The sequence below is a fragment of the Amphiura filiformis genome, chromosome 7 (assembly GCF_039555335.1).
Source record: "Amphiura filiformis chromosome 7, Afil_fr2py, whole genome shotgun sequence".
NCBI lineage: Eukaryota > Metazoa > Echinodermata > Ophiuroidea > Amphilepidida > Amphiuridae > Amphiura > Amphiura filiformis.
Genome location: NC_092634.1, coordinates 45009213 through 45036806, shown reverse-complemented (window position 1 = coordinate 45036806; position 27594 = coordinate 45009213). Strand labels below are relative to the sequence as shown.

At 36.7% G+C, this 27594-nt stretch overlaps 1 protein-coding gene across 1 annotated transcript in view; it reads left to right on the top strand.

The window, feature by feature from the left end:
- Positions 1-27594, top strand: part of LOC140157220 (neuralized-like protein 4) — a 66440-nt gene that overhangs the window by 14849 nt on the left and 23997 nt on the right. The window contains 9 exon segments of the mRNA XM_072180337.1: positions 2774-3047; positions 3915-4026; positions 10130-10218; positions 15352-15619; positions 22925-23009; positions 24361-24509; positions 24966-25084; positions 25921-26083; positions 27292-27555. Coding sequence (XP_072036438.1) covers positions 2774-3047; positions 3915-4026; positions 10130-10218; positions 15352-15619; positions 22925-23009; positions 24361-24509; positions 24966-25084; positions 25921-26083; positions 27292-27555 — 1523 coding nt within the window.

The window sequence follows — 27594 nt, the reverse complement described above, 5'->3', positions numbered from 1 at the left end:
GTGCCCAAATTGGGTGCTTTTAAGACCACTTTTGCCCAAATGTGCCCAATTGGGTGCATTGGTATCCACTTGATGAAAACCCACCCATTGATCACTGAAAGGGTACCCCAAAAACAGGGCACATAATACCCCTTAATACACCAGGAAGAACCCCCTGAAAATAGGCGTCCACCGAAAATGACTAACAATGTACCTATTAGCGGCGTACTGGTAGGCACTTGGGATTGGGAATAGAGTTTACATTCATTGAGTATTTGTCAGACCATGAGTCTCATAATAACATCAGAGTGACAAAAGTCAACATGTGTGAAATTACACTTTATTGCTCATGTTTTCATGCATGCAAACCTAGACCGTGTTTAGACTAGAGAAATGTTTCAAACTCGACATCAAATTTGATCAAGACAGATGATTAGCATAAATTAATTTGTGTTTGTGGTTTTTACTGGGTGTTTACACTATGCGCCCATACGAATTGCACCCGAACCAGAAATTCACCTCGTCAGGTCAGCGACACGCATGAAAAAGTCGAATTCAATTCCACTGACTGTTTAGACCAGGAAAAGTCGCACTTCAACCACGACAAGGTCGAATTGAATTCGACTTAATGAACCTGAGGAGCATTGTTGAACAACAAATTTTGAACTCTACTTCAGTCGTACTTGAACAACGACTGTACTTGTTTAGACCTGAATTCCACTGAACTAAACTTCAAAAAAGTCGTTGTTGAAGTACAACTTTTCCCTAGTCTAAACGGGGTCTTATTCAACTTCGTTTGTGTGTAAATGGTCGCCACATTGTGACTTTAAATGATGACCAGAAGCTTCAAGCTTGACTTTTCAGTGTAAACGAAATATGCGCTTAAAAGTTGATATCAGTTCATCACATTATTTGAAGCATGAGCGAGTGATGGCGTAAAACTAAACTTCAAAAAAGTCGTTGTTGAAGTACAACTTTTCCCTAGTCTAAACGGGGTCTTAAATTCAACTTCGTTTGTGTGTAAATGGTCGCCACATTGTGACTTTAAATGATGACCAGAAGCTTCAAGCTTGACTTTTCAGTGTAAACGAAATATGCACTTAAAAGTTGATATCAGTTCATCACATTATTTGAAGCATGAGCGAGTGATGGCGTAAAAGTCTAATTTACAATTTGGTTCGAAGTCAACTACCACGTTTTGTCAACAAATAATTTATAGTAATTCTTATAGTCGCAATCTAAATTTGATGTCTCAAGTGAATAATTGAAGTCTACATCTTTTTGTGTAAACGGGGTTTATCAAAAGTCAGTTATGTAATATAATCCATCGTGATGAGTGAGTATGTTTTGTCGTATGGCTACTTTATACAACTCAAGAATTTGATTAAACGCTTGGCAAAACATATTTTAAATGTCATTGACATTAACCCATGCCATGTAGAATTTTTGTCAATTGAATAAAACTTGCCCAAAAATTTGTAGAAACAATTATTAATAAAATAACGTAATAGATATATCCCAAGTTTTCATTATTTGGAATCTATTACATGTAAAGGAAAAATGGATTTTAATAAATTACTAATGCCTGGGATAATCCTTAATGCTAATGTAGATGTCTTGGAAAGATGAGAATTTTGTCATTGGGCACTGAGGAAAAACCTCTGTGTCATTGGCCCCTGAACATGTTTAAAGCAAAACCTCCTATTCTTGGCAGCTTTACATTGTATTTTAAACACGTTCAAGTACATGTACATACACATCTATAGGAGGTTTTCCCTGCCCACTGACGATGTGTGATTTTTCACTATGAGCCAAAATGATCCGACTTCCAATCAATTAAGTTCATTGACCTCAATTTAAAAAATTATAAAAGTGCCTCAAAGGTCTTTCTATGAATGTGCATGCATAAATGTATTGGGGTTTAAGAACTGTTTCATGGCAAATGAGTGTGCTTGAGATGCTACACAATATACATGACTAACATCATGAACATACAATGTAGTTCTTGTTAGGGCACTGCGGTTTACTGTAGCTGTGTGCAAAGTTTTAACAGAACAGTCGCAGCAATATATCAATGTTTTACAACGTGATGCACAAAGCAATACTTGCTGACATATTGCCAAGTGATTAGTTTGTTTAATGCACAAAAAATCAGGTAGTGATAACAGATGGCAATCGCATTACTAGCCAGTTTTTTGCGTTTATATTTTTGAACCATTAATTTTTCATGTTTGATCTTTCAGTCGCGATATGTGTGCTAATACAAACCCCCTGAACAAATTTTCCCAAGTGCTGTCGGTGTTATCTCTCTAAATGCACTCTCGTCTTGCGTTGATGCAATTAGGAGATTCAACCTAGTCGACTAGCGAAGTGCCACTGTACTGCCTCATACTATAAGAATGTTCTCATTTTTCAAATGAGGAGGGGTCAAATTTATGCAGTTCTGTGTACATGTCGGATTCAACTCATACAATGCGCAGGTGATTTCTCTCTCCCACTATCTCCCTCTCACTCTCTCTTTCTCAGTCTCATTGAAATCAATTTCATCATGAGCAACGGAAATTGCCGTCTTGGTGTAATCATGTTTGTTTAATGTAGTTGAATTGATTTATACCTCGTAGCTCAAATGTGGGTTTGTGGAATTAGAAGTGTGAGGCTCTGTTGGGGTAATGTTACGGCAGAACGTGAATAATTGATGAGCACTTTCATCTCATCCTGGTAACTGTATTATAGGTGTCAGAAAGGAACTTGTAGCATTCTTAATTTGTTCTCTGTACTCTATTTCAGGTGATAGATGGTTGGAATTGGAATTTTCTTCTGACGAGAACGATAATGATAACGACGAGGATCTGATCATGGACAATAACAATGGTTGCTCCGAGGAGCTCGATGACAACAGTGATTCTGAGCTGATGTCAAATGAAGCTCTGTATTTTAACAAAAAACATGGATCGTTGATCAAACTTAGTGGGCAAAAGCGAACGGCAGAGAGGATGCACGCCATGGATGAGTTTAATAACGGTGTCGTGATGACAAATAGACCGCTTAGAAATAATGAAATGTTTGAGGTAAGGTGCATATATATTTATAATAAGTGGGATACAAAAATGTGCCCTGATTTAGAAGTTCATGATTATCAGATCTGTTGACCAGTTTTAATAATAAACATTTGAGGTTTGATTTACAGGACAATTTGTGGCTACAGGAGTAAAGTGCCACAATAGAGCTAGGAGTAGGAATGACACACATATCAAGCCCTCAGAATTGCATACTATTATTAATGTTTTGATATTTTCATCAAAATAGAGTTTTTTTTTGTTTTGTTTTTTGTATTGAAAGTTAATTCAAAGTTTTCATGCAGTTATTGTTATTTTATTTTGTGTAATTTTTTGTTTGTTTGGGAAATGAAATTTATATCATGAGAAATTGAAAATCAATCTCAAACTCTAAACTCTGAAACCTTGTCCAATGCTGCTTGGGAGTCAATTGTTATGTGATAGTACAGCGGCGGATCCAGGGGGGCTAAGGGGGTGAGCCCCTGGTATTATCCAGGGAGGGCGGAGGGCGTGTGCCCCAGTATATCCCTCAAAGTTTTGTAAAATGATACACCAAATGGCTTCAATTGGACCCCAATTTTGCACAATTGTCCAACTTCTGACAGGGGACATCCCTCTCAGACACCCCCTGCATATTGGTAAATCAGTGGCTATTTTAGCTTCTGCTTTGGACATCCGGCACTTTATGTTTAACACTATATTTACTTGTTAAAACGTGTCCACGAACATCTTCAATTGCACCGTCATTTCACAAATTTTCTGCTTTTTCAAGCTTAAATTTTTGCACAATAATACTAGTGCCAGAATGGTCCACCAAATGGTTTCAATTACATTGTAGGTCTTCATATCTGTCACACACTGCTTTTTATTATTTCACAGATTCGAATAGACAAGCTAATAGACAAGTGGTCTGGTTCAATTGAGATAGGAGTTACTACACATGACCCTGAAGCATTAGAATTCCCAGCAACAATGACCAATCTTAGATCAGGTAAGTCATGTAACATTTAATAGTGGTCAGGTTCAATTGATATAGGAGTTGACCCTGAAGCATTAGAATTCCCAGCAACAATGACCAATTTTAAATCGGGTAAGTCATGTAGCATTAGTGGTCAGGTTCAGATGAGATAGGAGTTACTACATGTACACATGACCCTGAAGCATTAGAATTCCCAGCAACAATGACCAATCTTAGATCAGGTAGGTTATGTAGTATTAGTGGTCAGGTGCAATTGAGATAGGAGTTACTACACATGACCCTGAAGCATTATAGAATTCCTAGCAACAATGACCATGAAGGTAGTAGAGAAGGAGTGAGCTCGCGTTAAGCTCATTACGTGAATCCTATTGTATACACAATAGAGACAGATATACCTTTGATCTAATGATCATCGCCGATAATTTCTGGAATGACTCCGTCATTTAGTAACAAGTAAATCACGTATGCGCAAAACATGTATTATGGATGCGCATACATTTACTTAGCTGTTGAACTTGAATATTCATATTTCATTTTTAAATACATGATGTTTTTTTACGATTAATATGTTGAAACATGTTGTTCCAGAATGTTTCTAAACAGTTTATTATGGAATAGTGCAGTTTGCACACATTTTAAGGACGGGTAAAATTGTTTTAACCACTGTTTTAAAAATACGAAGATCTTATTAAAATAAATTGCGCATTGATGAGTTGAATTATACTCCCATCAAACGAGATGTATCTCAGTGTTGCCCGGTACTGCCCGGGTTGGTCCGATTTATTTGTTTACCCAAAACTTTAACAATTGTTCCTCCCCCGAGGTTTCAAAATAAACCGCGTCCTTAGCCCTCTTTTAAACTAGCCAATAAAAGAGATGTAAAGCATAATGTGCATCATTTTCATCAAGTTAGAATGACTTATGCTGTTTCATCATATTTATAAGCGCACACAAGTGTGCGACCATGCATGTATACAACACAAAAGATTATAAGTGATAATCGTGTTACATAATCAAAACGTTGATCTGGAAACCTCAAAGGGCGGCAATTATGATTGTACAATAGAATGTGTGCAAGCTTTCTCCTTCTCTACTACCTCCATGCAATGACCAATCTTAGATCAGGTAAGCCATGTAGCATTAGTTGTCTGGTTCAATCGAGATATAATCAAAGACAGAATTAAAAAGACTAGTTTTTGTGACACAGTTTGATTACAAGTGTCATGATGATGAGTTGCTGAATGCGGTGGAAAAACAGTGTCTTATGGTTAATTTTGCACCTTCAAATATACAAACCATCTCAAAAGATAGATCTTCATGGTAGGAAAGTTTTTTTCTTCATCATGTCAACAATGCCTATTAAAGTTGCTTTTTGCCGTGCTTGGAAAATATATTTATTTCCCAACAAGAAAGATAGCTGGATTTCCCATCATTTCTCATGTATTTCTTATCCAGAAAACTAAAATTTCCCTCGAAATAACCAAATTTCCCAGCAAGGAGATAGCAGAATTGCCCATTTTTTCCCAGGTCTGCTCATTTTCTTGGATACCTTTTATTTATCGGCACCAGATGATTCAACTTTCCTTTTATGTACTACTAACCAATCAAGGGTCGTCGGAAATTTGATTGACAGTGACGTCAGATGCAAACTAGTGTTTTTAATTCTGTCTTTGATTATAGGAGTTACTACACACGACCCTGAAGCATTAGAATTCCCAGCAACAATGACCAATCTTAGATCAGGTAAGTCACATAGCATTAGTAGTCATGTTCAATTGAGATAGGAGTTACTACACATGACCCTGAAGCATTAGAATTCCCAGCAACAATGACCAATCTTAGATCAGGTAGGTCATGTAGCATTAGTGGTCTGGTTCGATTGAGATAGGTGTTACTACACATGACCCTGAAGCATTAGAATTCCCAGCAACAATGACCAATCTTAGATCAGGTAGGTCATGTAGCATTAGTGGTCTGGTTCGATTGAGATAGGAGTTACTACACATGACCCTGAAGCATTAGAATTCCCAGCAACAATGACCAATCTTAGATCAGGTAAGTCACATAGCATTAGTGGTCATGTTCAATTGAGATAGGGATTACTACACATGACCTTGAAGCATTAGAATTCCCAGCAACAATGACCAATCTTAGATCAGGTAGGTCATGTAGCATTAGTGGTCTGGTTCGATTGAGATAGGAGTTACTACACATGACCCTGAAGCATTAGAATTCCCAGCAACAATGACCAATCTTAGATCAGGTAGGTCATGTAGCATTAGTGGTCAGGTTCAATTGAGATAGGAGTTACTACACATGACCCTAAAGCATTCGAATTTCCAGCAATAATGACCAATCTTGGATCAGGTAGGTCATGTAGCATTAGTGGTCAGGTTCAATTGAGATAGGAGTTACTACACATGACCCTGAAGCATTAGAATTCCCAGCAACAATGACCAATCTTGGATCAGGTAAGTCATGTAGCATTAGTGGTCAGGTTAAATTGAGATAGGAGTTACTACACATGACCCTGAAGCATTAGAATTCCCAGCAACAATGACCAATCTTAGATCAGGTAAGTCATGTAGCATTAGTGGTCAGGTTAAATTGAGATAGGAGTTACTACACATGACCCTGAAGCATTAGAATTCCTAGCAACAATGACCAATCTTAGATCAGGTAGGTCATGTAGCATTAGTGGTCAGGTTCAATTGAGATAGGAGTTACTACACATGACCCTGAAGCATCAGAATTCTCAGCAACAATGACCAATCTTAGATCAGGTAGGTCATGTAGCATTAGTGGTCAGGTTCAATTGAGATAGGAGTTACTATACATGACCCTGAAGCATTAGAATTCCCAGCAATAATGACCAATCTTAGATCAGGTAGGTCATGTAGCATTAGTGGTCAGGTTCAATTGAGATAGGAGTTACTACACATGACCCTGAAGCATTAGAATTCCCAGCAATAATGACCAATCTTAGATCAGGTAGGTCACATAGCATTAGTGGTCTGGTTTAATTGAGATAGGAGTTACTACACATGACCCTGAAGCATTAGAATTCCCAGCAACAATGACCAATCTTAGATCAGGTAGGTCATGTAGCATTAGTGGTCTGGTTCGATTGAGATAGGAGTCACTACACATGACCCTGAAGCATTAGAATTCCCAGCAATAATGACCAATCTTAGATCAGGTAGGTCATGTAGCATTAGTGGTCTGGTTCGATTGAGATAGGAGTCACTACACATGACCCTGAAGCTTTAGAATTCTCAGCAACAATGACCAATCTTAGATCAGGTAAGTCATGTAGCATTAGTGGTCAGGTTTAATTGAGATCTAGGAGTTACTACACATGACCCTGAAGCATTAGAATTCCCAGCAACAATGACCAATCTTAGATCAGGTAGGTCATGTAGCATTAGTGGTCAGGTTCAATTGAGATAGGAGTCACTACACATGACCCTGAAGCATTAGAATTCTCAGCAACAATGACCAATCTTAGATCAGGTAAGTCATGTAGCATTAGTGGTCAGGTTCAATTGAGATAGGAGTTACTACACATGACCCTGAAGCATTAGAATTCCCAGCAACAATGACCAATCTTAAATCAGGTAAGTCATGTAGCATTTAGTGTTGGGCGACTATCACTTTTTTCCTAGTCGACTAGTTGGCAGCAAATAGTAACGACTACGTCTATAGTCGCGACTATCTGTGGTCAAAATTGGGCTGCAGAATGGGGTGAAAGGTTGGTGTAAATTTAGTATTTATAATGCATGAATAAACAAGTAAGATCTGGAAATAATGAAATGACAAGTTGTCATAATATTTAAATGGTAGTGCAGGCTTTTTACTTGTGTATATTGCATATTTTGTCATGTCAACCACACATTCAGTAAATAAACCGATGATAAATTCAACTACTTTAACTTTCCATGACATTTTTTGTAGTTTATATTTTAGTATTTGGTTGGTTTTGGTGCGGATATCTGTCGCTTTTAACATGATTTTTTAACATAAAAATATAGTTGTGTTAGACGACTTTTGGTTTTCACTAGTCATAGTCGCGACTATTAGTAATAGTTGCGACTATAAGTAATAGTCGCGAATAACCACTATTGGCGACTTGTCGCCCAACACTAGTAGCATTAGTGGTCAGGTTAAATTGAGATAGGAGTTACTACACATGATCCTGAAGCATTAGAATTCCCAGCAACAATGACCAATCTTAGATCAGGTAAGTCATGTAGCATTAGTGGTCTGGTTCAATTGAAATAGTAGTTACTACACATGACCCTGAAGCATTAGAATTCCCAGTAACAATGACCAATCTTAGATCAGGTAGGTCATGTAGCATTAGTGGTCAGGTTCAATTGAGATAGGAGTCACTACACATGACCCTGAAGCTTTAGAATTCTCAGCAACAATGACCAATCTTAGATCAGGTAAGTCATGTAGCATTAGTGGTCAGGTTCAATTGAGATAGGAGTTACTACACATGACCCTGAAGCATTAGAATTCCCAGCAACAATGACCAATCTTAGATCAGGTAGGTCATGTAGCATTAGTGGTCAGGTTCAATTGAGATAGGAGTCACTACACATGACCCTGAAGCATTAGAATTCCCAGCAACAATGACCAATCTTAGATCAGGTAGGTCATGTAGCATTAGTGGTCAGGTTCAATTGAGATAGGAGTTACTACACATGACCCTGAAGCATTAGAATTCCCAGCAACAATGACCAATCTTAGATCAGGTAAGTCACATAGCATTAGTGGTCTGGTTCAATTGAGATAGGAGTCACTACACATGACCCTGAAGCATTAGAATTCCCAGCAACAATGACCAATCTTAGATCAGGTAAGTCACATAGCATTAGTAGTCATGTTCAATTGAGATAGGAGTTACTACACATGACCCTGAAGCATTAGAATTCCCAGCAACAATGACCAATCTTAGATCAGGTAGGTCACATAGCATTAGTGGTCAGGTTTAATTGAGATAGGAGTTACTACACATGACCCTGAAGCATTAGAATTCCCAGCAACAATGACCAATCTTAGATCAGGTAAGTCACATAGCATTAGTGGTCAGGTTTAATTGAGATAGGAGTTACTACGTGATGACCCTGAAGCATTAGAATTCCCAACAACATTGACCAATCTTAGATCAGGTAAGTCACATAGCATTAGTGGTCAGGTTTAATTGAGATAGGAGTTACTACACATGACCATGAAGCATTAGAATTCCCAGCAACAATGACCAATCTTAGATCAGGTAAGTCATGTAGCATTAGTGGTCAGGTTCAATTGATATAGGAGTTACTACACATGACCCTGAAGCATTAGAATTCCCAGCAACAATGACCAATCTTAGATCAGGTAAGTCATGTAGCATTAGTGGTCAGGTTCAGATGAGATAGGAGTTACTACATGTACACATGACCCTGAAGCATTAGAATTCCCAGCAACAATGACCAATCTTGGATCAGGTAAGTCATGTAGCATTAGTAGTCATGTTCAATTGAGATAGGAGTTACTACACATGACCCTGAAGCATTAGAATTCCCAGCAACAATGACCAATCTTAGATCAGGTAAGTCATGTAGCATTAGTGGTCAGGTTCAATTGAGATAGGAGTTACTACACATGACCATGAAGCATGAGAATTCCCAGCAACAATGACCAATCTTAGAGTCATTGGTCATGTGATGCGGAATAATGTTGAGGTGAAAAGTAATTAAGGTTAAACATTTTTGTAGTAATTTTGCAACAAACACTGTACTATTGGTTCTCCTTTGCAATTTTCAGTTTACCGCCATGATTTTCTTCGCAAACAATTAGTTTTGTTCAGTGTTCTACCCTCAACTTGAAATACAAGGAAAAACTTGATCAAACTTTGTGATAAACATCTTCCATTAGGCCTGTTTTAGGCCACAATTATCTTCATTTAATCCCATTTAGCATAAAAGAGACCTGTATCAATGTGTATCGCACTATCTTAGAGGACACTGACTCCGGGCACTGACTTAGAGTTACAGTGTACATATAGCACAGATGAATGTAACTTTTGATGTAGAGATTTGATGACATATTTTTGTTTTATTCATAGGCACTGTAATGATGAGCGGCTGTGGAATATTAACTAACGGCAAAGGAACAAGAAGAGAGTATGGTGAATTCAATTTGGATGAATTAGTGGTAAGCTGATGAATTTTAGTACCAGTTTATACTGTGGAGATGATTTCCCACTGGATTTCCGGGCATTCAGTTGAGCTAGTATAATGTGAATGTGGAATTTTCATACTACATTTATTTTCACTCTTTTGCATTCCAAGCTGCTACCACAAAAATAACTACACACAAATATATTCCTTTTGTGGCAGTGGCGTAACTATGGTTGGTAGCGCCCGGGGCAAGAAACAAATTGGTGCTCCTACCCCCCAATTCTTGAAACAATTGCGTGTGGAGCGCACAAAATTTTGGACAAATAAGGCCTACCATTAATTAATTTTGGTTACTAGGAGTTGAATATCGGTTTTAAAATGTTCTTTCAATAGATTTTGTGCTGAAATGTGCGGCATGGGCACGAAAATTTGGACTTTCATCGCTTGGGGCGCAGAATCGATGCTGAATTGGTCAATTTGGCCCCCCCTAAGGGTGGCGCTCAGGCACGTTGCCCCCCTAGTTACGCCACTGTTTTGTGTATAGTTCAATGTATGGAAGCTTAAAATTATTGCGCATTTCAAAACAATTGAAACAGATCACAATTGGCAAAGCACAAAAAATTACAGACAGGAAAATTTCCACTAAGTTATACCTTACATCACATAATTGATGTTTATTACAGCACGACTGAATTAAACATGTCAGCAAATGGAAAGTGTGGTAGATGCCGAAATGTGCATTATGGGTGTAATTGGGGGAAAGTTTTCTTTTCTTAAAAAAACCCATTCATCTTGATATCATCTTTTCCATGCTATAGGTTTCTCATGATATTAAAAGGGGCATTTCATTATCCACAGCCTCATCCCCCAATTTTAATATTGCAAAATGAAAGTTGAGATTTTTATACCATCAGAAATCTAGGACTGCATAATGTATGTGTGAATAACCTTTCCTGCAGATTTGGTCGTTTGTCAAAGACATCTTCCAATTTGTATCTTTTGTCTGTCAAGAGCACAGAATTAGAGAAGGAGAACCGGGACTCCCTATACCGCCACGTACAATCGCGCCGTCAGCTATGGGGAGAAAATTGGGGTATTCGGGTCCTTGCCGACGGGAGCGGAGACGAACGAAAACAATTCTGCGTCTCATCTGCAGCGTCTTGGTACTCGCGTGCAGGTCGCATCAAGTGCGTCTCTCAAAAGCGCCCATTATCTATGTCGCGCCTGCATGACAACGAATGCCTCGAGCGCATTCCGAGGGAAACCGAATACCCCCAATTTTTGCTCCATGCCTGTATCAAGATGGCGGTCGAGTCCTGGTTCTCTGGTTTTAATTCTGTGGTCAAGAGACAGATACTACAAGACAATGGCCTATGGGGCACTACCCAGCAAATACATGTACAACATGTTTTTGTGTCAAATGGGTTATATTTTGGGAATGGGTTGTGGCCAGTACATTTTAATAATAGTGAATGTCAGGTTTAGTAAAAGTCAAGTCATAAAAATGTTTTAAAACATTTTTTTAAATGCAAACACCACAACAACCAGTTTTGAAATGTCAAATGTTATTGTACAGGGGTGTGAAATCTCCTCTTTTAAGCTGAATTCCTCTTTTTTAGAAATTTCTTTGAGGCAAAGTTTTTAGCCTTTTCTTACATTTTCAGCACATTTTCAGCATATTTCGGTGCTTTTCCTCTTTTATGAACAAAGTTCCTCTTTTTTCAATAGAGGTCACTCACACCCCTGTATTGTAACATATTTTTGCAAACATTTTTATGCAACGTAAAGTAAGATTATTGCGCTTTACATTAAACAGCTGACCACTTTGGCTGAAGACCCATAGCATCATTGAGGGAGGCAGTTCTATACAGGTGCATAACCCTAATCAAATTTAATAAACCGTCACAGCCAGAACCAGCTCCCTGTTGTGTATGGGTAGAGTGACTAAGTAAATGCTTGGAAAACAAATGTTTAATTTCAGGGGAAGAGAAGTCAAATTTACCATAAAGATATAGCAGTATATCCCACAATTGATAGTGTACTTCTTAACCCCATAAGAGCTACCTGCTGATTGGCTAAAAAAAGTGTTCATTATCACTTGGACCAATCAGCAACATTGTTAGAATAATTTCACCATGCAAAAAAATTGGGGTGAATTATTTGCAAAGCTCCATTCTGATTGGTGGTTAAAGTGAAGATTTCATAATTGACCAATCAAGGGCAATGTTAGATCAGCAGGTAGTACTCAGGGGGTTAATTTAGGAAAGTAAAATTTCTTGGTAAGGAGCTGTCTGGGTTCCCAACTCCCACAGCCATGCAGATGGTTACAATTTTCCTTGCTGCAATCAGATGTACTTATATTTCCTGATGCTAAATGTGTGTATGTAATTTAAGGTGGTTATGGAGGCATAATGAAAGTGCTCTAAGCATGTTTTAAACAGATTAATTGAGTAGAGCAAAGCACACTTATCAATATGCCTTTTGTTTGAAGCAGATCGGACATACGGTTTTTAAAATATATCAATTTATATTTTCTTTATATCCTATTGTTTTTATCAATAATCAATATAGTTAATGAGCTAAAATGACTGAGAAGCTCATTAACATATAAAAGTTTGTAATATTTTGCTAAAAATCCATGCATAAATGTTCATGGTACTTTTATTTTGCATACTTTTGCCTTGAAACTTGCTCAAAGTGTTTCTAATGTGTTCTAATGTATTATATTATGAAGCCGCCCCCTAATTTGCATATTTGCATAATTAGCAGTTATGCAAATTAGCTCATTAATTATGCAAATATGCAAATTAGAGGCGGCTTCACTATATAATACATTAGAACATATTAGAAACACTTTGACCAAGTTTCAGGGCAAAAGTATGTAAAATAAAAGTACCCTGAACATTTATGCATGGATTTTTAGCAAAATATTGGTAAAAATTACATATTAATGAGCCTTTGCAGTCCTTTTAGCTCATTAACTATATTGATTATTGACAAAAACAATAGGATACAAAGAACATATAAATCAATGTATTATGGAAACCGTATGTCCGATTTGCTCCAAACAAAAGGCATAATGGTCAGTGTACTTTACCCTACTCAATTACTCTGTTTAAAACATGCTCAAAGCATTTCCTAATTTCTAGAAAATGCATCCAATACCACCTTAAGAGATGTAGGGAGGAATTCAGCTTAGAAGAATTTGTTGAGAGCTTATTGAATGTAATCTATCTAGCCATAGATTTCTAAAAATAATGGAGGAGTCCGTCTATTTATAAACTGAGTGGTCTTGAAAGCATGGAATGATATGTACTATTATAGTATCAGTGTTACAGTGTCAGTTACTGTCTTTATGTTATCTACACCGATGTGTGATACATAGTATAGTATTAATACTTGTATGTATCATCAAGTTGCACACTGTTGCAGTATCAGTTATACTGCCCTCATTGTTCAGTGATAAGTGTATGTTAAAACACAAGCCCAATAGGTACAGCGGGGGGGCACTCAACTTTTGAAGTGATGGGGATGTGCGGACAGCAGTTGAAACTAGGGTCTTTCAGTGAGAGCCTATAGGTACAGCCGGGGGGCACTCAACTTTTGAAGTGACGGGATGTGCGGACAGCAGTTGAAACTAGGGTCTTTCAGTGAGAGCCTATAGGTACAGCCGGAGGGGGGGGGCACTCAACTTTTGAAGTGACAGCAGTTCGAAACTAGGGTCTTTCAGTGAGAGCCTATAGGTACAGCCGGAGGGGGGGGCACTCAACTTTTGAAGTGACGGGGATGTGCGGACAGCAGTTAGAAACTAGGGTCTTTCAGTGAGAGCCTAGACACCGAAAAAGGGGGGTCTTTCAGTGAGAAGGCCCCAAAAAGAGGGTCTTTCTGTGAGACTGGCAAAAATCTTACCAAAAAAGGGGTCATTCAGTGAGACTGGCAAAAATTTTGGGTCAAAATATAAAAGTTGATAATAAATGTTTCAAAAATTTATCAAAATGTGAAAATTTTTTGAAAAATTGGAAAAATTTTGAAAAATTTGAAGAAAAATAATGAAAAGATGGGGTCATTCAGTGAGAGATTATCAGAAATTTTCCCAAAATTGTTGAAAAAGGGATCTTTTGGTGACAGGAAAACAAAAAGGGGGTCATTGGGTGAGAGGGAGCTCAGTAAAATAAAAAAAAGGGGGTCATTGGGTGAGAGGGAGTTGAAAAATGGGGGTCAATGTGGCGGCACATCTCCGTCACCCATTTTAGTGAGTGCCCCCACCGCAAGTACAGCCCAACGAGCGTGATTACGGAGCTCTCTGTTATCTGCACATGTGATCTTCATAGAAAAACTTGTTTTCAATGCTTTAAGCTTAGGTTCATGCTCTGAAGCATTTAGAATGACATAATTATGTGGCATAAAGTACTCAAATACCATCTTTCAGTGTTATTGCCTCATTTTAAGTGACAGCTTGCTGTCTTAATGTTAGCACCTCATACATTAAATGGAGAATTACATCCAATTCACTTATCCAGATTTTTCACTCTTCCAGCGAATACTGGGTCCCATTTGGCAGGATAAAAGAGGTTGGACTGAAGACAAATATGCAAAATTTACATACAAAAAGTGGAAAGTTTCATAATTTTGGCTTTTTACTGGGGGAAAGAGTTCTGACTGCGAGGGCATAACCCCCCCCATGCGCTCCCTCCTGGTACCGCCACTGACAAGATCAGGTGCGGCAGATTTGGTGCGCATTTTCAGGCTTTTAGGTTTAGATTTAGGCAATGTCAAGAAACTGGTTTAAAGAAGGGATACCTTTTCAACATTTTCTCCCAAAATCTAGAAAAATTGCTTAATTTTTGTTGTTTTCATGAATTTCCAATTTTCATGAATTTGACAAATCACCTAGCTTAAGTTGGAATAGAAATAATTTTAAAAATCAAGAAATTTTTTATAATTTTTTGTGTCTTTTTCATCAAATTTTGTATATTTTAGGGTTAAGTTTTTGGTGACCCAGCCACACATCCCCAGCAAATCCCAAATCAAGATACCCCAACATGATCACTTGGGGAAATTAAACAAGTCAAAAATACATGGGAAACTTGTTTCCCAGATTGTGAAGTCAGTATTTAGACAAATTTATTAAAATTAACATAAATTTCAAATATGCATTGTATTTCAGACAGGAGACCAAATTGGAGTCATGAGAAAAAACAATGGTGATCTTCATTTCTTCATCAATGGGCGTGACCAAGGTCGAGCGGCATCCGATACTGCGGATGTGATCTATGGTGTTGTGGATCTCTATGGTATGGCTGTACAGGTGTCCCTCCTAGAACATAATGATGCGTCACGAGCACAGGCGGCTGACAGGAGGACTGCTAATCGTAACTATCTCAGAAGACTGGCTGAGCAAGAACTTCCACATGTATTTGAACGTAAGTCTTGATGTAGTATAATAGTATGTGTATTTGAAAGAATGCTTGAGGAGATAAGAGGGAGAGAGAGGGAGAAACCTAGTGAATGAGTAGTTAAGGGTGCACACAGGATTGTTTCGGTAGGAATTTGTGGAACATTTTTTCATTATAAAGTTTAAAGTAACACATTTTTGAAAAAGGTGCAAAAATCTAGTTCAAATTTGTGAAATTTTGCCTATTTTTCAAAATATGAACCAAGATAGGTCCAGATTTTCAGTTTTCATGTTTTTCTACCAATTTTAGGGATATTTTTGGCAGTAAAACAAATTTGAGGACCTAATTTAAAAAAGAAAATCAGTATAACTAGACTTTTGTCTTTCGATTAATAATATGTAATAAATATTTTTTTTTTTATGCAATATTATTTCTAATTTCTAATATATTATTATTGTTGTATTCCTTTATAAACTGCATTTATATGTTGTATTGTCCTGTTGTTTAATATGCCTGCGGATGTTTGAGCCTGGTCATGTACCTTCTCAACCCTCCTGTCTGGTCTTAAATGTATTCTTTTCAATATATCTGTTTTTATGTGTATTATGAATAAAATTGAAATGATGAAACTAACTAATCTCATAAAAATCCTATAAATTTGGAGAAAAAATGGTTCAGGGTGGGTGTTCGATTGCGTCATGAGGCTCATCAACAAACATTTTTATTCTAAATTTTATGTTAGCAAACTTATGTTAGAAGCAAAAATGAATGACTTCTGTGGGGGAGGTGAGGATACCCACAACTACCATTATTAGGCGCATTATAAATGCCGTTTTACTTACTGTTACTACAAATACTTACTTACCATTTTCATATATCATTTAAAGTAAACATATTTCGGACCTATGATTTTACGGAGGTTATAAGAAATATAAAAGCTTTCATCTGATGCCAAAATCTGCATTTTGATGCAGTAAAATGGGGACAAGGCTATAAATTGGGTCTGCCTCACCTCCTTTAAGTAATATCTTACCATATAATTTTGCTAAAAAAGATTAATACAAGAACTATTATTGACACCAAATACTCGTACAATAGATCTTTGATGCCCGTCTGTAAACGTTGTGTTCCAATGTCATTTAGCCTAGTGTATTAGGAAAACATGCATTAATGTTTTCAGAAGTAGTGCACAATAAGCCAAATCGGCATTGAAATTTGCAATACACTGTGGGACAGTTTTTGCAGTTTTGACTTTTGGGACACTTTGCCCTCTGACCTTTCGGAAAAATTGGAGTTTTGTGTGTACAAACTATTATGTTTTACTAGAATAAAAATTGTTAAAAAAATATGAATATTATATAAATTAATTATTTACAATATTTTTAATGATAACATGATTACAATAATAAATGAATGAATAATAATTAGAGCAATTTCCCCGATATGTCAGAGGTCAAAGTCCCGGGTCAAAGTGTCCCAAAACTGCTCTCAAAAACTGGAAGTTACAATGCCGATTGGGCTTATTCAAGACCCATGAGACTTTTTTTTTTGCAAGTTACATTATTTTAATAATTTTCTGAATTATTTTCAAAATAAATTGGTCAAAATTCACTTCTCTAAAATGACTGTTTTTAATTGCACACAGCTAAAAAAATCAAGAATAGAAATCACCAAAACACAAAATCTGGGTCAGTCTGACCTGTGTAGAACATGTATTTTCCCCCATCACCTATAATAAAAGACTTTTTTCTCCACTGTAGGATGGCAATTTGCCAAAATCAGTTAACATGCCCATGGGCAACATACTTTATCAGTGTTATTTGTTTCCTTTCATGACCTTAGACATTTTTCTCATTTTCATTGTAAACCCAGGCAGTAAACTTACATTGCTTCCTTTTGTTGGCCTGGGAATTCCCCACAATATAAACATTAGTCTGTGTTCCAGACTTACCTAACTGTTAAATTATGATACAAATAAGTCGAAATAAGATACAAAGAAGTGGCCAATGAAAAACTGAACCAAATCTTCCAACCCAACACCCAATTATGCTCGATCTTCACCATGTTCCTCTTTATCTTGCACTCTATGCTTGATGTTCTGACTTCAATATATTTCATCATGTTCATTTTCCCCTGCCATCATTACCAGCTTGATTGAACCAAGTCTTGGTCATAGACTAGGTACATGTAAACCTTGAACCACATCGTGTTTACATAGCACACCCTCGCTTGGTGGTTTTGAAACTGAATATAAAATTCTAAATTGGTGCCAACTAGTTCAAATGGAAAGAATTCATAATCCCAAGTGAATGCTTTTAAAATACACTCTGAATGTTTGTGAAGTAATCCTAGGGGAGTTAAAGCTTTTGATATATATTGGCTGTATATGTACGAGAAGTTCTCGTTTATGAACTAGAAATACCGATATTAGCAGACTATAGTTATTAATTGGTATACAGAGCCCAGCAGACTTTGATACCCTGTGATATGTATAGAAATATGGCGGCCGCTCATTCATTAAGCGATATCTTCGATGAATTAAGATTATCCAGTCTTTTGGAAAACAGCTGGAACGACTTGGCTAATACCATGACAGGTAACAAATGTGCTTTCTTTTTGAAAATGAGGGTATAGCGTAGACTATTTTAGATTATATTGATATCAAAGTGAAAGTTGGCACCAGCGCAGGTAGGTGTTACCTGTTTATAATACTTCATAGTGGTAATGGGGTTAATAGTGTTATGCTGCAAATTGATTGTTTGTCATGCATAAAGTTTAGTTACATTCTGGATAATATTGTGAATCCCGGTTGATGTAAAGTGTGCATTGCCAGTACAGTCAGGATATTTAATAATGAGACGGTACGTAGTATCCAGTTTCTTGGTAGGTAGGGGGTTTGCATGGCTGTTGACAACAATCCATATCATACCTTGTGTATCATCATGCCTTGTTGTGCAATATTAATTTGTGAGCTGTCTGGCGGTTACGCTCTATGCCCAGACCAACGCCCAGTATATTACTTCACAGGCAGAGTATAACAGCTTTAAAACTGAAATATGGTACAAAGTGAAAGTAGAAATGTTGTATTGTTGTTTAAAAATAATGGCATGTGACATTAATCACAAAATGATGTCATTCTACAGTGCACAAAACAATTAAGGTGCTAGTTATTTTTTACCCCTGTATATTCTAAACAAAGACAGATATGTCATAATTAGAACTAGCAGCCAAAAACGGCATCTTTTAGCTCAGATTCAAGACCTCATTTGTTGTAATTGTTCAAGAAATAAAGACACAATGATCCAAAAATATAAGGAAGGTGCAATTTGCTCCATTAAATGCCCTATTGGTTTGTATGCAAAGTGTTTTCGAGAACTAGCGCCATGATTTCCATTGATTAATGCATTCAAACTAGCATCATGCTTTCATTGATTAGAACATTTAATAAAAGTACAACTTTTGATTTGTTCCTTCCTTAGGTTTTAGATCACCGTTTCTTTAATTCTCAACCAATTTCAACAAATGAGGTCTTAAATCAGCGCTAAAGGGTACAGGTACTGGCTTCTTGTTTTAATTTTGACATATTTGTCTACATATTTGTTTAGGATATACAGGAGTGAACATAACTGGTACCTTAATTCTTTTGCACACTGTATAACCAAGGCTCATATTTGGCACTTGGGCCCTATACATTGGAAACTGAAAGTTGTAATTATATATTGGGCAAGTTGTGAAATGGTTGTTATTTGTCTGGGTGTCAAGTTATGTATTTGACTTTTACCCAATGAGAACTACCTACCGATTGGCCAAAATGAATATTGTGCCCAATTTTGAACCAATCAAGGAGTGTATTAATAAAATCATCTGCAAATGCAAAATTGACCATAAATAGTTTAAAGCCTAGGCATAATTGGCAATTGAAATGAGCATTTCAAGTTATCAACCAATCAGAAATGCTGTTAGATGACCAATAGTGTCCAGGGGGTTAACATTTATGTATCGTGTAAAATCGCGCCCAATGAAGTAAACACAACTTTAATGATATTGAAATACATGTAGATACAAAATTGAAATCACTCCATTGCACATAAAACTAATAATAGGTGGTGGTATTAGACAGAAAAAAAGAAAATTATAAGAATTTGGGGTGCTTTTTCACTTATAAAATATGAAAGCCTTGATCAATTTTAGCAAATGAGGTGTCATTTTAAAGTTTGCAAAGTTCTTTCAAAGCAGAAATACTAACTTCACCTGCAACCCCCCCTTCCCCATTTGGTGTGATACAGCACAAAATATGGTAAAATTTAAAAGTTATTGTTATTTGAAAATTAATGATGAAAACTTAACACATACTAGAAGTAGGATTACTTTTCACCTGACACTGCGCTGACAGGTTTCAGTTCATCATTTGCAGGGTCATATACATAAAGGCATTAGTGGCATAATTTGTATGCGTATGTTTGAGCGCCATTTCTGTGACTCTGATCTATCCCGCTATAAACATGTACTAAAAGTATAAATCCTGATAAATTGGATCTTGACATTTGACAAGCTAAAGTGTACCTTTAATATTCTTACATGATATTAATCATACTTATCATCCTAACATGTGTGGTGATGTACTGGATGAATTGTACTGTGTGTCTGTGGCACTGGAAGATATTGCTCAGTCAACCAACTAATGAGGCATGACATATTATTATGCCTTGTCAAATTAAAAGTGTGATATCCCATGGTTTTAATCAATTTCTGTACCAGCTATTTGGTGTAAATATTTGATATATGTACATCCAATAATTGAACAACTCTGCATTTCTATTTGATTACTGATTCTAGTAATGAAATGTAAAAACGACCACTCTCTGTGATATTGAGAGGGATTTAAATGTTTTAATATCAAATGATACAGTTCGATAAAATTTAAGTCTAAAGGGGCAAATGAATGTTTTAGAATGTGTTGAACTAGTAAAGAAGTATGGGTTTATTGAAAATAAAGAGCTTTTACCATATTTATTGTCTGATTTTCTGCTACCAATACATACCTCATGATTTTGAGGTTGCCTGTATTGAGGTGTATGACTTGTATTGCAAAGATTGATCCAGGATGAGTATACAATGTAGGGGATAAAGTGTTAGAGATCCACCAGTGTGTAGGTGCAGTAGGTGGCATTGTTTGATGGGGGAAGCTGCTCCCCTGGCTCAAAATACTTGGACAAATTGACCAAAGTTTGTGATGTGTGACTTCCTTTTGACCTGTTTTAGGCCAAAATGTATTTCTTCATTTTGGACCATTTTAGCATTAATTTTTGTGGGTTTTTTTTGTGCCAATCTGGGTGCTTCAGATGCATTTGTCATATTTGTCTAAAATCATTTTGGAAGCAGGTCATATTGTTGCAATTTTGTCCCCCTTGGAAATGTTGCATGTTATGCCACTGAGCTTGACATGACTCATAATTAGCAATATCACTGCTTCATGTTATGTGTTCATGAATTATTTTTCAAAACTGCCATGGATAACAGATGTTGACAACATTACATTAACCCCTTTTTTTTTCTTTTTTATTGTAAAATTTTTTTACCAAAATATTTGTTAATATTTGACCAGATTGACAACCTCATCCCCCACTTTATCCTATCAAAATGGAGATTTTGGCATCTCATACATTGTAATCCAAGTGAAATTTTAGGCCTGAAATATGTTCTGTTTACGATGTTATGAACAAAAGAGTGATATCCTCATACCCTATGGCACCTGGTTACCACCCATTTTGTTGTATGGGCCGTTGTGAGACACGTTTTTGCTTCTAGTATAAATGAGTTGACCTCAATGTTTATCAACAAAGGCAAGGGACTGGTATATCGATATGCTTGAGTGAACCCCATGCAACCACTACACTGTTCAATAGCTGTATTGTGATGTGGCGGGAGTTATAAAAACACGAGCCCTGAACAAAATATGATGCACATGCATACTGCCAGGCAAAAAACAATAGAAATTGTGATGATGCGTGTGCATACTGCCAGGCATTGACGTCAGAAGTCAACTCATCTATAAAAACCTGGGAATTAGATTCTTTTGGTACAGGCCTCAATGTGAGGTGCAAAACAAAATATGAACAAATCTGATCACTACCTTTAAGAGAGAACTTTGTTAATTCAAAAGAGAAAACCAATTGATATACATAGGAACAATATTCATAACTCAAATACTGAATGCCTAATTTATTATATTAGGTAACTTTTGCCAGTAGTGAACAACAGTTTCATCATTTATGTTATTCTTATGTAGTATGAACCCATGCTAAATTGCTATCAAGATGCCATGGGACTCAAATATCAAATACATTTACAAAGTAATATCGAGAGCTCAATTTCATTTTAAACTTGGTTTCCATATGTTTAGAATTGCTAACCATTTGTTTTGAATTACCAAGAGCACAATTTCATTTCAAACTTGGCTTCAAAGCTCTTCAATATATTTTGAATTGTCAACCATTTTTATGGACTTTTCCAGTTGAATTCACACTACCCCTATGGAAAATTTTGGGAATATCTTCCACAGGGGGTATGTTTTTCAAATGTAATTGGTTGGGGTTAATCATTTTGAAACCTGCACTCCCCCTGTATAACCAACTGTCTATTCTATTCTATTCTATTCAAAACTCATACTCCCTCTGTGGAAAGCTTTAGCTAAATCTCCCACATGAGTTGTGTGGATTAAAAAAATAGAATAACCCAATGCTGCTTTAAAGCTATCAAGTCCAAAGTAGTACATGTTTGTTGGCTAGATTGTGTTACAGTTAATTTGGATGAGTCTGGCTCATATTGTCTGATGATCAGTTTACATATGGAGCAATATGACTCATGGATAGTAGAAAATATAAATATATGTGGCACTTGAAGGAAAAGGAACAAGTATTTACCAAAAAAACACTTTGCTAAAGTCGCCAGAAAAATGTTAGGTTTATAATTAGTAGTTTAAAAAAATGTAGAATAGATGATATTATTTCAAATAAAAATAGGCTAATAATTAAAAAACTATATTTTTTTATGAATCCAATTTATTTACCAGTTTAATACGATTTGAAAAATATAAAATGGGGAAAAAGGAAGTGAAAAAAGCCACATAATTCTCGTTTATGACGAGCTAATCATTGCATAGGCACTTCTTTTGATCAAGAAGAACAACAACTAGTTTTGATTGTCACTATAACATTTACCCTGTCTGAATGGCACCAAATATGAAATTGATATTTCTCCTAAGGGTGACAGTCAATTATTGATGACAAATTGATAACATTCAATTTTCCTTTCTTTCAATCACAGCTCCTGATGTGTTACTAGACTGGTCTGATAGGTTGCTCTTTCATCCAGAGTGTGGCATTCATGCAGAGGTTATCAATGATGGTAGGACAGCACATAGACCAAAGTAAGTGGCATTATGCTTGCACATTCATATTTACACACACACAACCCCCCCCCCCTTTGTAAGTACCATCAAATAAGGACGTAAATTTCAACCTGTACTATCCAATTGTGGACACGCAATCCTGAAGTCAATCGCCACTTAAACTATCTATAAACCGAGGCATGCTCTATACTCCTTAAATAGCATTTTTGCACTATTTGCAATTTCTTGTGCTTGAATTGAAGTGAACCATGGACGTCTGCGGTTCCGTGTTTGTCCACGGTTGCGATACAAATATCATAAATGCCCTCGTTTGTGGAATTACTTACAAAGTTATTATGTGGAAAATACTGCATCGTCAGAAATTTATACACACTTATAAGTTGTCATTTGCCTCATTGTGGACATACACATTTGAGCTTTATTTCCCTTTCCATAAACATGTTTTGGAGAGTTTTTACCGATGAGGACGGACTTGCCCTACATCTCCAACTGCTGAACTTAATTGAATTGAATGAAAAAAAATGGTGTAGTTCCACAGAACTTATTCACTAAGAGCCACATCTTTTCTCAGTTACACTCTGCTTCTTGAGAGTGGGGAAAAATCACCAACTGATACATTCAAGCAGGAGTAGCGCTAAGTTGCTTTTTGGGGTCCCGGACCCACCAAAATAAAGTTCAGGGGTCCCTGCAGACCCCCAGTTTTTCAATCTAGCGCTATTGCAGACATACTATTCATGCTGCATTTATACAACTTGGACTCACCAAACTCTACTCCGGACCCCCTACTTTTTAATTTTCTGCTAGTTCATGGGTCCCTGCGGACTCTGGAGTGTTTAGTTCTAGCGCTACCCCTGCATTCAAGTTATTAGCATGCTTAATATAACAGTAACGCATACCTTTATTGTTAATATTGCCCGACTAAAAGGGTGCAACAGACATTTTTGTTAAAATGAGTTTCCGCCTTTGATAACTGATTTTTGTCAGTATTCTACAGAATGTCTGAAATAAGTTCAGTTTTAACTGTCAGTTGTGCCCTTTTGTAAGGCCTAAAAAAATTGTTTGATTGGCGTAACAAAAAAAAACAAATAGGGTCGGTCGGGCAGCAATTTTCTAATTTTTTTTACACACATTTTATGCTGTAAATTGCTTTTTTTCTTTTTTTTTAAAATTTTAGGTTTTTTAAAAAAATTTAAAAACATTTTTGCAAAAAAATAAGAAAAAAAGTCTAGGGTCTGGCCTATTTTTAGGGTTGGTCGGGTTATGCCAATCAAACAATTTTTTTAGGCCTAATGTTAGGGCAGAATACTAAACGGGATTTGGTAACAATTAATCATAATTATCATTTCTCTGTCTGATTTTTTTCTTGCAGTGCCCTTGACGACTTTAATAACGCCGTCGTCCTGAGTAATCGTCCACTAGCAGAAGGTGAAATGTTTGAGATACGAATTGACAAAATGGTGGACAAATGGGCAGGATCTATAGAGATTGGTGTCACAACACACTCACCTAGAGATTTAGGTAAAGGTTTTGTTGGCTTTGTTCATCTTATATTAAAGGAAAGGGTCCAGATTTGGTCAGATTATATGGGATTCAACATAAGTTATTTACCTTTATTACAGGATGAATGTAAAACGAATGAATTACAACATTACGAACGCTTGTGTGCCCACCACTCAACAATTACAACTTGCTCACAGGGAGGTTACTGGACACAAGTAGATGCTTGTCTAAAATGGCAAACTGTGTTCATTGATTTGAAATTCTTACTGTTGATTATATGATGATTATATTCATGTGTGTAAAATGTAATTGTGGCATGGTATTTTTCCCTGGCATTTACAATGGTCTTATGAAATTGTGTGAAAGGAAATTATTTCTGTACATATTTATCCCAACACATATCTAGTATTTTCAAGTCAAACCATGGAAATGTTTTAGTAAATTTCGTTTGCTTGCCATTTTTTTAAACTACAGATTTTCCATCAACAATGACAAATGTAAGAAGTGGTACATGGATGATGACAGGCAATGGTATCATGCATAATGGTACAACCATAGTAGATGAATATGGTCAAAATTTAGATAGACTAAAGGTAAGCTATATATCTATAAAGCGTGTATTCCACAGGGGTCTGTTATTGGCCCTGTGAATGTGATAAATGTGAGGGAGTTGTAAAAATTAATTAATTAATTCAGCTTGAGATGTAAATGCAAGTGACATCCTACCTTTTGGTCATCTGAACCAATAATCATTATCAAGATACAAAAGTTCAAGAAAGGTATGTGTTATGAACAACTACCTGTACCAATGTACCCAACAATAGGAAAACTTTCATGCTAAAAACTATAAAAAAAACAATGATCAAAATATACTGAATATGCTATTGCTTGTACACGAACGTGTAAATATTCTGATTCATATGGAAATACTGAGAAGTGTTTTAGAAGGTTGGCCGCTCTGGTCATGTCTCTATTTTATGGTAATGCACTTGGTTTAGTAGAACTACTCAAGTACTTGAATTAATTTCACACTTGGGGCTCAATATTGTAGTCTCCTATATGAGTTATGCAAAGTTTATTAAGCAATATATACAGTTTGATCAGCTCGTAATAGGTGGGAATTGTTAGGCTTTTACCACTTCGCCGAAATATAGACCCACGTTAATGAGTGATATTGTTGACCTATCTGGTCTATATTGTGTGTGTAAAAGAAAATAGACAAGTATAGGTCTCGAATGAATAATTTGTGATGCTTCTGGCAAGATATCACAAGACAGTTCTTGAAATAGAATATGTAGATATTAATCCGGGATGTTATAAGGCCTACCGATTATGAGCTGATCAAACTATAAGCAAGAAGCATCAAACTTGTAAGAAGCATAAGAAGCCATTTGATGAGTTTGTAACATCATATGCAATTGTATTACAGATTGGTGATAAAATTGGTGTGCTAAGAAGAAACAATGGCAATTTGAATTTCTTTATCAATGGTGTTGACCAAGGCATAGCAGCAACTCAGGTTCCTCAACAGTTATTTGCTGTGGTGGATTTATATGGCCAAGCAGCTCAAGCCACCATAGTAGATCCCACAGGTAAGAATTAGGCTATTCCAGTTGATATTCATACACCCCCTATGGAAGACATAACTTTAATCTCCCACAAAGGGGGTGTAGATTTCAAATGGAGTCACACATTCATCATGTAAGCCCATTCACACTCCCTGTGTAGAAGATTAAGGTCATGTCTGCCATAGGGTGGCTTCAACTAGAATAGCTCATTTACATGGAGATATATTTGTTCTACCCTGTTGACAAAACAAAAGAGAACAGTTTGCAGAAAATATTGTGGAGTTATGCAGGTTTAAAGAAAAAAGGTAAGAGTCGAACATACATTTTTTACGTGACGGAGTGCCCAACTCTCTTTGATTAGCGATTTGGTCAGACTCCACTGTGAAATATAATCACACCTCCTCCACAGTGAGTCTGTTACCTTGCCACCTGGTATTTAAGTATCCCGGTACACCTGGGTGGAGAGGAGTAATCAAAATAAAATAAAGTGCTGGGGCTCAAACCTGCAACCTCTAACAATAAAACTTGAAAAGCCTGCAGTGCGTATCAAACTCATTATGTGATTAAGAAATAAAGGGTAATGCATTATCCTTTACACCCAAATAATGTGTCCGAGGCAGTAAAAACGTAAATAATGGGTGAGGCGCAGCCGAACCCATTATTTAAACATTTTTACTGCCAAGGACACATTATTTGCATGTAAAGGATAATGCTGCACCCTTTATTTCTATTCTATTACCACAAAATAGTGCGATTTAAAGAGAAAACATCACATTTTTGGCCCAAATATTTCAAGTTGTTTACCTTAAGGTGGAGCGCCTACGCGTAGCCAAAGTATAAATGATAGCGAATATTGCAGAACGCGTAACCAAGCATAATGCTTTGTGTAGAATGAGTAACGATGCTAATATACTGATCACGCTTTGCTGTGCGCTGTGATGCAAGAAGAACATAAAGTTTGTTGCCCTGGCCACTTTATAGCTAATTAATGGTCTTTCACGTGACGTGTTTCAACCAATCACAGTGCGCGATTTTGAATAATGGGTCATGGGGGTATTAGAATTATCGATAATGTAACACTTGTTAGATGTTTGTCTTCCGACATATCGATACACTAACAAGTGTATCGATAACACCACTGCATCTCGTACATTAGAGGATGGGGTTTATGCTTACATACGTATTGAAAGTAACATTAACGTAATTAAATATGATTTTCTTGTTTACCTCAGAACATAGAGCAGAGCTAACAGCGGCAGCTCCCACATCCGTCAGTCTGTACAACAGTCAGGATGAACATGGCGCCCTGCGGTTTCATCATCTACACGGCAAGAACTCAGAAGTCAGTAATAATGGGTTGATGGCGTTGAGACCAAATGCCACAGGGGAGTTTAATGATGCTATCATCATGAGTAACAGGCCTTTGAAGGATGGGGAGTTATTTGAAATAGTTATTGATAAAATGGTGGATAGATGGTCAGGGTCTATTGAAGCAGGTAAGCCAATAGTAAACTCATACGTAGACATGTCTTAAG